Raw genomic sequence first — 15,221 nt, forward strand, 5'->3', positions numbered from 1 at the left:
CATATAAAGTAAGTCCGCTATAATGAGGTCTGTCATATTAGTAAACAGAATTAATATGTCTGTGAATTTACTTTACTAAAAAGGATCTTAGGTTTGGAAGAGCATGATTTTCTCCTCAAAGTTATATGCTAACATAGCATTTTGTGTCACAAGACCAGAAGTAGTATCTGATCAGTAAATATATTCAACAATGTTATCACTTTTGTCAACATTTCCTTTAATTGTTTGATTCTCAAAATCTGTCTTTCGTGAAATATGTCATGCTATGGTCCTCATTGATTTTATTCTCTTCTGACATTAACTGGTCTCATTCTGCCAGACTCAGTTGCTAGTGGTTTGACATGTGATTGGAAAGGCCTCCAACAGCTCTTGCTTTTCCTTTCTGAATTCCTTCATCTTTTTGCGAATTCGCATTTCAATTTATGAGAATTTTATTTAACTAAAAGTCATGACTTCTTAAATCATCAACAGGCAACAGCCACAAAAGTTATTGATTCAGTGGGCAAAAATAACACTCAAAGTTAGTGAAAAGGGATGTTTACTGGAGGCTAACTGTAAAGTGGTCAGTCCATTTAGTTAATGAAACATTTATTTTCTTATTCAGTCTTTTAACTGCAGGAACAGGCTTCTGAATAAAAGGACAACTGATTCTTTGGGGGGGATTTGCAGTGACATTTAATTTCCCAGATTTTCTCCAGGGAATAGCACTGCTGAAAGTCTTTTCCATTTTCACAAACATTTTCTGTAGATGATTGAATTATCTGACTGAGCAGTGCAGGTGCATTTGAATATTTCAAAAGCTCAAACCTCTGAGAAATTCTCCACTGTAGAGAAATGCACAGAGTGGTTTCTATCTCCAAAACACTTCATCAATCTATTTTTAATACTTTATTTTTCTATTTTTAATACATAGGCAGTAATTTGAATTGCATTAATAGGAATCATCTAGAGGTATTCTGGGAAGACATCAGACTGCCAATAAATGCCCACCCCCTCTTCCCTTTTGATGAAACCACAATGTGGTTCAAAGTCTGAAAGACACCTGGTAGATCCATTGGAGGAGAGTTGTGCGACAGTCTTCTCACAGTGTTTATAGTGACGAGGACCACAGTGAGACAGATCTGCGTGTAGTTCCTCACCATCACTAAGTCACTGAGCCCCACAGTGGGGACAACAACAGTTACCACAGAAACAAAATTCTTTATAGAGAATTAAAATCCAATATAAGGTGGGAATAAGCCTTACCAAAAATAATTCACTGATTTACTTATCCAATAGTCTTTACCACAGGCTGGATAATAGCAGCTGGAGTTTCACTGAAGAACACAAAAAGACCCAAGCTGCAATGTGATGGACTCTTGGTAGCACTGAGAGAGACAGACATTTGGCAAACAATGGTGTTGGTGGATTATATAGCCAACTGGCATGAGTGCTGCAAAGGGAAAGAACACAGTTTATAAGAACATATGATAATGTTAATAAAAGATTTGATTGGGACAGGTAAAGAGGACCTCTGGATGAAGAGTGGTTCTGGAAGCCTAAGTAGCAGCTGGGGAAGTCCTGAGCAGTAGAGCAGTACAGTGTTTCAGTAAACCCTGTGTGTGTGCCCAGGATACAGGAAATGAGGAGGTGGTGGATGACAAAGACCTCAGAGTTGAAAGTCAGAATATGTTAAGCCTCAGAGACCACTGGACTTTCTTACTAAAAACAGTGATAGTGAAGTTATTCATGCTGAAGTAGCTAGAATCACTGAGTGTATGCATATACAGGACATAACCCAGTGCTTGGCATTTTATAAATGTTCCATAAACAGGAACAGTTATTGTTGCCAATTAATTAGATTTTGATATCATAATTCTTGGGGGAAGAAACAGAGAGGGGGCTAGGGAGTTAAGATCACAGGATCACCAAAGATTTATTCGTAAATGGCATTTATCATTAAGAGGGCATTTTAAAACTATTTCTTGAGTCTCAAGATATACAAACACACCCAGAAACACTCAACAGGTTGGCCATATGCCATGCAGATATGGAAGGTGGCAATGCTGCCCACATCTGCAAACACCCATGCTGACCTGCTATGTAAGTATAGATTCTATTGTCTGTACAGTATTTTCTCACTGATGTTAGGGAGAAAAAGAGGGAGAGAAGAATAAAATAGGAGGGGGGTTTAAGTTTTTGAGAATGTATATAAATGAGGAGGGAGAAGAAAGTGGGTCTTTTAAGTATTTTAGACTCTGTCTTCTATGGTGGGCACAATATCTGAAGGAATTAAACCAAAACACTAGTATCCCTAACATTTTAGCAGAGAACACAGAGTATCATTTCTTTGTTTTCTGAAATTCTTTTTCTTTCTCTATGTCTCTCTGGGCCCCCTATAGAACTCAACTAGCTTAATCTCCGTTATTTCTAGGATCATGCCACAAACTAAAATCTACCGGAAGGAATTGGGAGTGTCTGTGTTTCCCAGTTCAACATTGTGGCTGCTGACACCTGGTTGTTCACAGATAGGCAACTGCTTTCTGTTCCCTTTCAATGTGCGACAGAAAGATCTTCGTCTCAATCTGGGAGCCCTAGTGCTTAATGATTCAGCTTCTTCTGGTACAAAAAAATGTCCCTTCCGAAATTTTGCCACCTGCTCACACCACTGGATTTAAGAAGGGCTAGATTTCTGCTCCTTATGTATCTTGCCAACCTCTAAGACTTTCCTATTTCCTATGACAACTCAAATCCCTAACCACAGCCCAATGTGATGTGTGTATGCTACATAATACCTGTTGTCTTACACATTCTGCAGCAGACAAATAACTATGGCTTGGTTAAACAAATAAAACAAAACGCTATTTGAAATGTGGTGCTTATTTTCTTGGTGGCATTCTTTTCCTTTTAGCAATCATAATTATTCAACCCTAACAAAACAGCTAGTGACTTTCTGTGGCTATTTCACTGGTTTGTGAAAACATTCCAGAATTGGTGTTTATTTCCAAGATTCCCCAATGAAGGTTTTCCTGGCATTTGTAAAACAATCAGACACGTGTGTTCTGCTCGCTAGCTTTCTCCCACTGCTGTTCCCCCAAATTGTTCTGTTTTCCCATACTAACAGTCCAAGAAAACAGAAGCACTTGCAATGAGGCAAATAGAGTCAGAATTCCTCTAAAACCAATTTTTACTTGAAAAAACAAATGAAGAAAAGAAAATAGCAAGTGTTTCATTGCTAATTATCCAGCTGCTTCATTATATTCTCATCGGTTGGATTCTGTGAGTGGAAATCTTTGACATATTCAGATATATTGAATCTTTCAGATTATTTGGATATTTAGTTCCATGATAGTCTATACACAGCTCTTTGACAACATTTAATTTATTTTGGTGCTATATAAACAGTGCATTGCATGGGGCAGGTGCTGTGGTGCAGTGGGTTAACACCTTGGCCTGAAGCGCCAGCATCCCATATGGGCGCTGGTTCGAGACCCCACTGCTCCACTTCTGATCCAGCCTTCTGCTATGGCCTGGGAAAGCAGTAGAAGATGGCCCAAGTCCTTGAGCCCCTGTTCCCACGTGGGAGACCTGGAGGAGGCTCCTGACTCCTGGCTTCGGATCGGCGCAGCTGCAGCCGTTGCAGCCAATTGGGGAGTGAACCATCAGATGGAAGACCTTTCTCTCACTCTCTCTCTCTCTGCCTCTCCTCTCTCTGTTTAACTCTGACTTTCAACTAATAAATAAATCTTTAAAAAATAAAAGAAAAAAATACAGTGCATTGCAATGGAAAAATCCCAAGGCCTAGAATTGGAAAATGTGAGCTTAAGATCATATTTTATTTCCTATTGCATGAGTTAAGCAAAATTATTTAACTACCCTGAATGTGTATCTTATTGTTTCCTGACTTGAGTCTTCATATTTGTGTGCAAAGAAAACTAGGCAACCTATTGAAAATACTTTACAAGAATGATTATATTTCATTTTCCTTAATCTCTTACATATTTTACATTAATATATATTGCTCTTTTTGTCTAACTCTAATACAATGAAAACTTTATTAAAGCTTGGGGTTTTGTCTATTGATTGCAATAACTTGAGCACCTTGCTCAATGCTTAATGCTCAGTAACTATCTGCTGAAAGAATAAGGAATAACTATGTTGGGGTGGGCATTTAGCCTAGAGGTTAAGATACCTGTGTTCCACATTGGAGTGCCTGAATTCAATACCTGCCTCCAGCTCATGACTCCAGTTTCCCGCTGATGTAGATCCTGTATGACAATAGTGATGGATCAAGTAACTGGGTCCTTGACACCAGAAAAAACCTATATTGATATCCCAGCTCCTAGCTTTGAGCACAACGTCCACTTGGCCATTGTGGACATTTGGGGAGTTAACTGTTAGGTGGGAGTTCTTTCTCTCTCTCTCTCCCACCCTCCTCCCTCTTAAATAAGGAAATAAAATTTTGGAAAGAATCATGTGTGTACAGATTTGTATATAGCCATATAATTGTTTAGAAGGATTATATTCTTCTGCATGTTGTACTTAGAAGTTAGCTACTGAAAATATGAATTATAGTTTCTAGATCGAGACAATCTTATTCTCTGAGTTGGGCCATCTTAGCTTGAATAACCTCTCACATTTCTAAAAGTGCTCTCCTACATAGCATATTTTCAGTACCACTCTACCCAGAAATTGGCTAATAAACAGGAAACCTGCCAGTCTTCTGCCTGAGCTATGATTAGCAGTGGTCCCTATGTCTTGAGGCTCTGCTTTGCCTTCTTTGTACCATATAGAAGCTCTGTTGCCTGTGTACAATGGTAATTTGAAATAAGCAGTACAGTTATGGGATTTCTTCAGAAGTTTGTTTGAACATTTTAGAATTTAGAGACTAACTGCTTTGATGTGCTAAGCAGCCCAGAAGTCTCTACATAATCACTCTAGCTGGGTTTGTTCACTTTCTGCTCTTGGTTCACTTTTCTCGGTGACATCTAATGAGACAACAGCATAAACCTGCTGTGCCAATGGCTTCACTGTCCCAATAAAAATGAAACACATTCAGCAGCTCCGCCTCAGTGAAATTCCATGCTTTGCTTTTCCTGGAAGGGATGCAATATCATTTCCAAGGGAAAAAAAAAATCTTTTTTAAACATCGACTATTTGTGAATCTATGAAGTTATAAAACCTGAAACACAAAATTATATTTGCTTATTTTTGGCCTTTTTAGTAAGCAATTTTCTTATATTGCTATGATTCATATGGTGCATAATACTTGAGCTTTCCAGTAATAATAGTTTCCTGTAGGTTATAGCTATGTAAGAATCTACATTCCACTTACTTTATTCTTATCTATTTCTAGAAACCAAAGAATTCTTACTTCACCAATTTTTATTTCTGAATGGCAATCAATGAATGAATGAAAAAGGTACTTATTATTAAACTTCAAACAGAGGTACTGGCCCACCTCTGGGTCGGGATTTTTGTCTTCTGAAAGAAACTGGATTGAATTAAGAACAAAATAAAGAAGCTGTCAATGAAGTCACAGTTACTGAGAGTAACTTAGACGATAAAATACGATTAAATACCTTGATAATACATCATGGTAACTTGAGAAAGGCACTAGTGGTTAGGAATTTAACATGTACCATAACTATTTCCAAAAATGACAACTCATATGATGCAACTGGGACAAGAAACTAAAGTGGGGTTGGGGCACGTTGGAAGCATAAGTAAAACAGACCAAATATCCTAGCGATTAAATTCTGGTAAATAAGCTAAATGCTCCCAAAAAAACGCAAACATTACCGTCTGGATATTTAAAAATTAAATAAGTAAGATATGTTTAAAACATAGGACACTGAAAAGGATGTAAAAATTTATGCTGTGCAATATCTATGCAAAGAACACTGATGCAGTTCACCATTATCAGACAAAATGAAAGTTAAAAGAGCGTTGTCAGAAGTAAAGAATGTTACTACACAATGATTACCAGCAAAACAACAAGACATACCACTTTAAATTTACATTCACCTAACAAACTAGTCTCAAAATTAAAATAGTAAAAATGGACAGAATTACAAAAAGAAATCATCCAAAATTACCAGTATGGACTCTGCTGATTTAAACATCATAACCAACTCAGTATAAATATACAGAATGCTATAACCAAATCTGCACACTGTATAGAACATTTACAGAAATTGGCCATCCACAGTAGATTGAAAAGAAATTTCAAACAAGTACCATTGATTACTGCCATGTACAACATGCTGGCTGAGCACAATGCAATACAAATAGAAATCGATAATGAAAAGTTAAATTAAAATTTTCCATATAAACAGAAATTCATAATGTACTTTCAAATGCATGTGGATCAATAAAATCATAATGAAAATTAGAAACTCATCTGAATGGAGGGATAATAAAAGGCCGCAGGTTGAAACTTGTGAAATGAAAGCGAAGCTCTCCTGACAGAAAAATGTACAGCTTGCAAGACATTTTTCTAAAAAAGCTAAAGGTGATAGTAAACATGGCTTCTCTCCTCCCGCCCCTGAACCAGGTACTTCCTGCTTTGACATCTGCTATTTGACCACCAGTGTTCTTCCCTGGCACCTTTATTCACACAGTAAAATTTGACCGAATTCCCATTCACCAGCGACTAGTAGTCAGTAAAGTGCAAATTTATTTTAACTTATTGCTTCTTGTTCGCATTTGCTTGTATCTATACATATATAGATATTATTTTTTCATACTGACTTTATAACTTTTGAGATTTGAATTAATATAGTACTGATTTTTCACTGAAAAATAGATTAGAGCAGGCCTTACAGGTAAACATTGTGTAGAAGACATTCAAAGAAGCTAGAACAAATATTCATTGAAATCTGTTTCCATATTATTCTATCAAAATATTAGGCTTCAGAAGCACAGTCATCTGTAAACCAGGTTAGGAGTTCTTGCACTTACTACAAGATGTAAATTACCTTTTAATGCATCAAAGCTGTGAAAGTCCACCACAGGCAAAAATCCAGCATAATTAAAAATGCATGCAATCTGAAATATGCCTGTAATCTCTGAACCCTTTTCTGACTTTTTTTATTTTTACAAAATTGTTACAACTTCACCATTTAGCCACTTTTGTTCTTTTTAAAAACAGCCTGCTGTAAATCTGTGTCTTTCCTCTTAAATTATACTAAAATTTCTGTTTCTTTTTTTTCCCCCCACCCCTCCCCTCTTTTTCTTCCTCTCCAAATCTGCTGGTGTTTGTAACTCCTTTATTGTGGGTGTGGTCTTCTCCATCAGCCATGTGGGTAGTTGAATCAAACTCTCCTACCTGCTTCTCTGCTGCCCTGCCCACCAGGAGACACTCCCAGGAATCCAGGTTGGTTGTGGGATGTGGGACCAAGGGGGTTATAAAATCAAATCATGCCCAGCGCCTCCTCTTTCAGTGCAATATCGCATGAGTGCCCCGGGATCCCATCTCTCAGATTTTGACTCTAACCACACAAGCTTCCTGCTTACCAGCATTTCTGCCAAACTGCAAACCATGCTGTGTACCTTACCTCTCCTTTACAGTTAAAGTTTCCCTGTCTGGCGTTCCAGCCTTCCAGGGTCATACTCCCCTCTTCCAGCTGGACTAACATTAGGAGAGATTTCAGCACCAAAATGTGGCAGGTGGTAGAAATTATCAGGCTTTCCTGATGAGCTTTCCTCATCCCTCAGATCACAGAAGGAGGAAGATGGTTTTCATCTTCCACTTTCATGAAGTCCTGCCTGGCATTGTGTTTGGAATATACCTCAATGACCCAATCAGCCTTCTTCCCTCAGCAGGAGTAGCCACTCAATCTGCAACAGCCAGTGAGATGTTTCTCCGTGCTAATCCTCACCTCTTTTCTGCACTGCACTTATCTGCGTCCCAAGGTCCCCAAAAAATGGGAGCACAGGGAAGAAAAACAGTTCTTAAAAGAGCAGGTAACAAAAGCCAGTTCAATCTCCTGAAGACAGATTGACATCCAAAAAAACAGCACAGCTCAGGGGCAGTATCTTCCAGGTTTAGAGCCCAGATTGAACCTCTTGATGAACCTGATGCCACTCAGTCTCAGAGTCCTTCTCAACACGACAGGCCAACAGCTTCTTGCTATGAGGCTGGGAGGGCTGTACAAGTGGGAAGATCCTGTCAACATGGGGAGGGGCAACAGGCACTCCACATAGTGTGTATATTCCACTACCTGAGAGCCCACCCTTCAGGATCAAAGGGCCTGTAAAGTAGTAGTGACAGTCCCTGTTAACCAGGGGAGAACTGAGGCTCAGGGAGGGAAAGAAGCTTTCCCAAGGTTAAATGAGTGAAAGTGGCAGAGTTGAGATCCAAGTTCAAGTTCTCTGACTTCCAGCACACAGTAATATTTTCACTGCAATAGATGGCATAAGAAATTTTTGAATTTTGTCCCATTTATATTAACAACTACTCTTCCCTGTGGTTTAATTATTTAATGTGTGGATGTTGTTAAATGTTGTTTCATTTATTTCTACAGATTTCTAATATTGTAGTTATAATTTATGTGTCTTTTGTATTTGTTTTAAAAATATCGAAGATCTATTCATGGTTGATATGGGTTATTTTGCTTGCCTGATAGATTCACTGCTATCTGTACCTAGGCTGAATTCTGTCAGAGACAAAGACATGAGGTTAGAATTGGAAAACCATCTTTATTGTTATCTGATTTACTTAAAGATAGATTACAGGATTCTTTAAAGTGATGCATGACTGACATTTTCACATTTATTCATTACTGACTAATTGGCAGGCATTGTGCTAAGAATTTTGTAGGATTCACTAGTTAACCAAATATTCTAAACAACAAATTTAGAAACAAAATAGGCAATTTAACTCAACTCCAGCTAAACTATAAAACCCTTCTTCTTTCAATAGGAAACACAATGTACCTTTAAATGGAGGTTGATAGATATTAACATTGATAGGAAAGGATCTTTTTTACTGAATTGTGATTTTTATAGCTGTTACCTCCTACAGGAACAAAAAATCCAATTTGCTGCTAGTTGTATTAAGTGGCTTGCTGGCTAGGTTCTGAAGCCCTCTGCTATGACAGCAAAAAAGCCTGCTCCAACCTTATAAAATTACATTTCAAAGTGCTTTATTTCAAAAAGCAATGCAAATTCACTATAAAACGTTAATAAATCTAAGTGCAAAGCTAACTCATGGCACAAGTATGCAATTCTAAAAATCTGAGAGCAGTGCAGTACAGATTTTAAGGCAGGGAAAATATCCTGTAATTATGGATACACATTACATTTTTCCTGTGTAATTCCAAGAAGGAACCCCTATATAAATTGTGGACTTTGGGCTATTGGGATATAACTGTGAAGGTTCAGCAATTGTAAAAATGCACTGTTCTGGTGGAGGCGTTGATAATGAGAGAGGTTGTGTATGAAAGGGGAAAGGGGTAGATGAGAACTCTGAAGTCTGCCTTTTAAATTTGCTGTGAATCCAAAACTGCTCTCAATAAGTCTCCATGCCAAAAAAATAAAAATATTTTTCTAATGCAAAAGCCAAAGAAAAAATTCTGGGGGGAAGAAAATCTAAGTTGAACAACATTTGTGGGATATTTGCTATCCAGTGGTCACGTATCAGATCTTTTCCATAGCAATACTTTTAATGAAAATGAATACAGCAAGTTTACAGAGCATGGTGTATAGGGTCCCTAGTTTACCAATTACTGCCCAGTGTAGGCTGTTTACCAATTTTTCTAGAGAAGATGGGAACTTTGTGTTTTTTAGATGCATTCTTCTGGTTTTCAGGTTGGCAGCTAATTTAAAAAACTTTAATACTGTGCATGCTAATGGCCCTGAATGAGTGAGTCCGTTTCATACTGTCATTGCTATCTCTGATATAAACTGCTCTGTCAAATTTATTCTATTTTTTATAATTTTGTGACATTTAGCAAGCTGTACTTTTTAAAGTCATAAAATGAAAGTGAGTTCATCATGAAAGAATTAACTTACTTGAGCTACGTTGAAATAATCACTAGTTGTGTTAATAGAAACTCCAGGTACATCCAGAACCATTCATTAAATCCTAATTTGTTTGCCAAAGTGTTTGAGAACACTCATCTCCTGGGCAATGTTATCCCCCTCTTTATTAAAGAATGTCCTTCAATCCTGTTGCAATAAACCAAGCATTGTTTTAGTTCTTGAAAATCTCCATATAGGTTTTGGATTAAAAAAAATAAAACACTCTAATATAGCCAATAAAGAGCTCAATTAAATTCGGAATCCATTAAGATATTTAAAGAAACATGAAACCACTAGCGGAGATGTTCTTACATCATCAGATCTGGGGCAACTATTTTTAAGGGGATATGAATTTATGTTGTGATGATATTGGTGTCTTAAACTGTTCCAGAAACTCCCTCCTGAAGCCTCCAAGAACTTTAGCTTTTGATCTAAGGCAAGCCTCATTATCCAGAATCAGTGAAGCATTCCATAGGATTGTCCAGGTTTAATTTCATTTATTACAGACAACTATGAAATCGTTTGACAGTCTGGTCCCCCAGAGAGATGAGTGTAGCAATATACAGATGAACAGATAATGATCTGTGATAAAATATTGTCCTCCGGCTGCATCGAAACTTCTGCCAAGTGCTTTAAGGCAGTAATTGCTGGGTTTTGTTGGTTTTTCTTCTCTACCAACACTCAGTCCACTTTCACTGCTGAGGTAAATTACCTTTACCTTTAGTGAGACCCAAGGGGAGTCACCAAGACAGCAGTGACTTAGATGTAAGATTGCAAATTTTCATTCAATTTGAAAGGATAAACTTATTTCATAATCAAGGAAATTCCTTAGGACTGTTAGAAACTTACATCCCCAAATTTGTTCATAAACACAAGATTTTCAGAGATCTTCAGACCATCCATTTAAAACAAAGAACTTGCTCTGGTTACAAAATAACGTATGTTAAATCTATTGAAACTAGCAAGTTTCACAAATAAACCTAAAGATAACTGCTGTTAATGTTTTTGTGTTATTATGCATGCAAATCTATGCAAATACTTGATGTTTGATCAACTCATTGATTCAGTAAATACTTACTGAGCTCTTCCTGCACCAGGGGAAAACATGAAAAACCAAAGGCCAAGTGTATTTATGGAGTCTGTAACCTAAAAGTGGTGAGAAAAAAACATAATAAATAAGGAATATAAGAAATAAACACGTTCTATAGAATGTTGGAATATCTTATCGATGCTATGGAGCAGAGCAGGGGATATTGGAAAGCCAGATGTGGAGAAGCCTGGCTGGCAGTTGGACATGGGGTGGTTAGGAGAGGCCTCATCTAGAAGGTGGGGTTTGAGAATGACCTGAAGGAAGTGATGGCATGAGCTGTGCAGATTTCTGGGCTCAGAGCATTCCTGGCAGAGGCAGGGCCTGGGGAAGAATTTAAGTCTGAATTTTACGAAAAGCAGGCAGGCCTTTGTGGCCCCAGTGAAGAAAGGGAGACAGGATGCCTAGGAGAGATCACAGCTGGCAGGGAGTCCTTTGCACTCCTTGGCAATGACAAATTTTGCTTGAACTGAAATATAGTGACTGCAAGTTTATGCACAGAAATGACCCATCAATTGTATCTAAATGGACATCACCCATGTCAATAGTAATTCTAACATTTTGTCTACAACTGTGTTCATTTAATGTGGGAGCATTTTCCCATGACATTTTGGGAGGAGGAGGATTTTTTTTTTTTTGACAGGTAGAGTTTTAGACAGTGAGAGGGAGAGAGAGAAAGGTCTTCCTTCCATTGGTTCACCCCTCAAATGGTCGCTATGGCTGGAGCTATGCCGATCTGAAGCCAGGAGCCAGGTGCTCTTCTTGGTCTCCCATGTGAGTGCAGGGGCCCAAGCACTTTGGCCATCCTCCACTGCCCTCCCAGGCCACAGCACAGAGCTGGACTAGAAGAGGAGCAACTGGGACTAGAACCCAGCTCCCATATGGGATGCCGGCTCCACAGGTGGAGAATTAACCAAGTGAGCCATGGCACTGGCCCAAGGAGGAGGACTCTTAATGCCTGCTTACCACCTCTATCAATGAACCTATTGGTGAATGTATTATCAACTATCCAGTTTTTTTCCTATTAATAATAATAAATTGAATATCATGGTCTTTATTTTTTGTCTATTCTATAGAACAGATTCCTAACAAAGGCATTGATGGGTAACAGGTATGCATGGATGAGAATTGTGAAAAGTATGTCCAGATAGTTTTTCAGAAAAGTTGTGAATTTATGCTACCAAAAGTGAAGTATCTGGTTTAGCAAAATGACTTAACAGTTTTCCGGAATGGAGAGACCAACAAAATTCATCCCTTCATTTATTTATGAACAAAGATCTTTCAGCATCTCCTGCCTACATAGCAATCAGCAGACACACCGGAATGGCTTTTGCCCGCATTCTTCACATGCCCACCCACATCTTATCTTTTCTGTCTTACTCCGCTTCGCTTCATTATACCATTTTCACATAGCTTCCATTCGATGTAACGGATCCACTGGCGCAGTCCAAGTCCGATTCCCACACATTCCTTCCCTGAGTAGCATGTCCTTACTTGAGTGCCATGATGTTCTGTTTGTGGGACATGAAATAAAAGCCAAATGCCAGGCTCTCTTGAGTCTTATTAAATGTTTGCCTAGCAACATACCATTTCAGTAATGCAACTACTTTCCTAGAAAAATACTTTCTTTTTTTAAATATTTATTTATTTATTTACTTGAAATCAGAGTTACACAGGAGAGGCAGAGAGAGAGAGGTCTTCCATCCTATGGTTCACTCCCCATATGGCTGCAACGGCTGGAGTTGCGCCGATCTGAAGCCAGGAGCCGGGAGCTTCTTCCAGGTCTCCCACATGGGTGCAGGGGCCCAAGGACTCGGGCCGTCTTCTACTGCCTTCCCAGGGCACAGCAGAGAGCTGGATCGGAAGTGGAGCAGCCGGGTCTCAAACTGGCATCCATATGGGATGCCTATGGTTCAGGCCTGGGCATTAACCTGATGCACCACAGCGCCGGTGCCAGAAAAACACTTTCAATGCAGGTTTTCACCAATGCCCCATTAATCTGTAAAGTTTGGAACATTGTTTTAAATATCTTGATAGTTCCCATATTGACAGATACAAAACTGTGTTCCTAAATAGGCCACATTTTTGTATAATCTTAGACTCATTGCATAAATTCTCTGATTTGAAAAGTCCTTATTATTATTTATTCTTAAGTTCATGAAAACAGTCAAGATTGAGCATAAGTATAGACATCTTTTTGTACATATTTTAGAAGTCCAGGTCTGAGAAAAGTCACTATAATAAATATTTATGCATATATTCAAATCCATGCATTATTTAACTTAATATCAAAATAGGCTGAAATGTATTTATTACTCTTGAGAGTAAATAAATTAAAGATTCTACCATGGTAACTTTTCTCAGTTTAATATTGAGTGCTACGCTACTACTGTGCAGGAGATAATGCCATGTCCCCACCACAACAGGCCTGTGACAAACCTTCTGCTAGGTGCCATGTGTTTTACAGAAGAAAGATTAAGGTTTACAAAGGTTTGAGTAACATCTCCAGTTTCATCTCTCTTGTAAGTGTTGGATGAAAAACTAGAACCTAGATTTTTGAATGCCACATCTCTGAGAACTGGATACATTGCACTTGAAGGCATTGTCATAGAGGGAAAGAATTTGAAGAAATGGTAAAGTAGAATATAACATGGTAGAGTATTAAGAGTAGCAGGTCAAATCTTGGCTCTGTTATTTTAGCTGCAGTCTAACCCTGGAGTATATGTTAACTTGATCACTATGCAAAACTATAGGGTATTGAGTAGCTGATATATATTAAATGATGGCAAATTTTATTAGAACTTGCATGGAGAAGATTGAATAACAGAGTGAGGCACCTGCCCTGGGGGTTTGTGAAGAACAGAAACTATAGCGAGTTAAGACAGTTACTATCACAGATAATCTGAATGAGTCTGAACTAAAGTCTAGATGCAGCAGAATGCAAAGACAGAATATTTTTAATTATCCAAATAAATGTACACCTAAAATATTTTCAGAAACACAAAACTTTGGGGATAAGTATCTGTAATCAGCATCTGGTAGTATTCATGTATAAATATATATTCATGCATTTTAACTTAGCAACCATGATATATGCTCACAGTCTTACATTAAAATAATGTTTTATACACACCATTTATAGGTCACAGACTATGGAAAAAAACTTCTTCATAACTCCCATTAACAAAAGGAAGGAAGAAAATGCTAAACCACAGTATTATCTTATAAGCTCCTTTTCTCAGTGATGAGTTATAGATTCAAAACAACTTCTTGGGGTCTTAGCAAAGCCAGAGATGTTGAAACAGTTTTTAGGATGGAAGGCCAATAAATCTGAGCAACAGTGATTAAATCAATTAGAGCATCACTTGGCATCATCTCTTTAGTGAAAGATAATATATGTCCCAAATGGCCTCAATGGCCAGAGTTGGGCTGATCTGAAGCCAGGAGCCTGGAGCTTCTTCCGGGTCTCTCATGTGGGTGCAGGGGCTCAGGGACTTGGGCCATCTTCTGCTTTCCCAGGCCATAGCAGAGTGCTGGCTCAGAAGTGGAGCAACTGGGACTTGAACCAGAGCCCACTGCAGGTGGCAACTTTACACCACAACGCTGGCCCCTGATATCTGTTTTCTGATGAAGCCTTCCTAGCAAGTAGTATAGACCTAGCGTGAACCACAAAGCTTCAGTAATGGGCTCACAAATGTACTAATCCTAACCCTTCTATGCACTTAGCTCAGAAGCCAAAACTAAAGGAATGTTATTTGGTGAGAACCTAGGAAGTTATACTTGGTTTCCACTTCAAGGACAAAATATAGGCCTTTCTCCATTTGTAAATGCTTTCCAGCTAGTGTGTAATATAGGTGCAGCCTACACCTAGATTTTCAGCCCACCTTCCGCTGAACTTCTTGGAACTCTAACTACGGAAAGGAGGAACTTGAGACAGGTGCACTTGGCTTGTCTGCATCTCTTTATTTCCTCCCTCACAGATCTCATTCCAGGGAAAGCAGGTTGTTAATGTCGGCTGCTCTGCCCACTATGCTATCCAGCTACTTTTCCAAATGCCCTGGGTGCTACAGACAAGGAATCCTCCCAGTGTAGTGTGTAGGGGTGTGGAGCTGTCTTTCCTGAATCAGCA

General features: G+C 38.6%; 1 protein-coding gene across 3 annotated transcripts in view; it reads left to right on the top strand.

The window, feature by feature from the left end:
* Nucleotides 1-15,221, top strand: part of SPHKAP (SPHK1 interactor, AKAP domain containing) — a 185,953-nt gene that overhangs the window by 16,335 nt on the left and 154,397 nt on the right. For 2 of the 3 annotated variants that reach the window (XM_008259274.5, XM_008259276.5), the window contains exon 2: nt 7,279-7,357. The exons of the other annotated variant lie outside the window; for it this stretch is intronic. In XM_008259274.5, coding sequence (XP_008257496.2) covers nt 7,279-7,357 — 79 coding nt within the window. The remainder of the gene's footprint in view (nt 1-7,278; nt 7,358-15,221) is intronic. 3 annotated transcript variants of the gene reach the window in all.

Source organism: Oryctolagus cuniculus, chromosome 3 (genome assembly GCF_051225735.1).
Source record: "Oryctolagus cuniculus isolate XC-2025 breed Fujian yellow rabbit chromosome 3, ASM5122573v1, whole genome shotgun sequence".
Lineage (NCBI taxonomy): Eukaryota > Metazoa > Chordata > Mammalia > Lagomorpha > Leporidae > Oryctolagus > Oryctolagus cuniculus.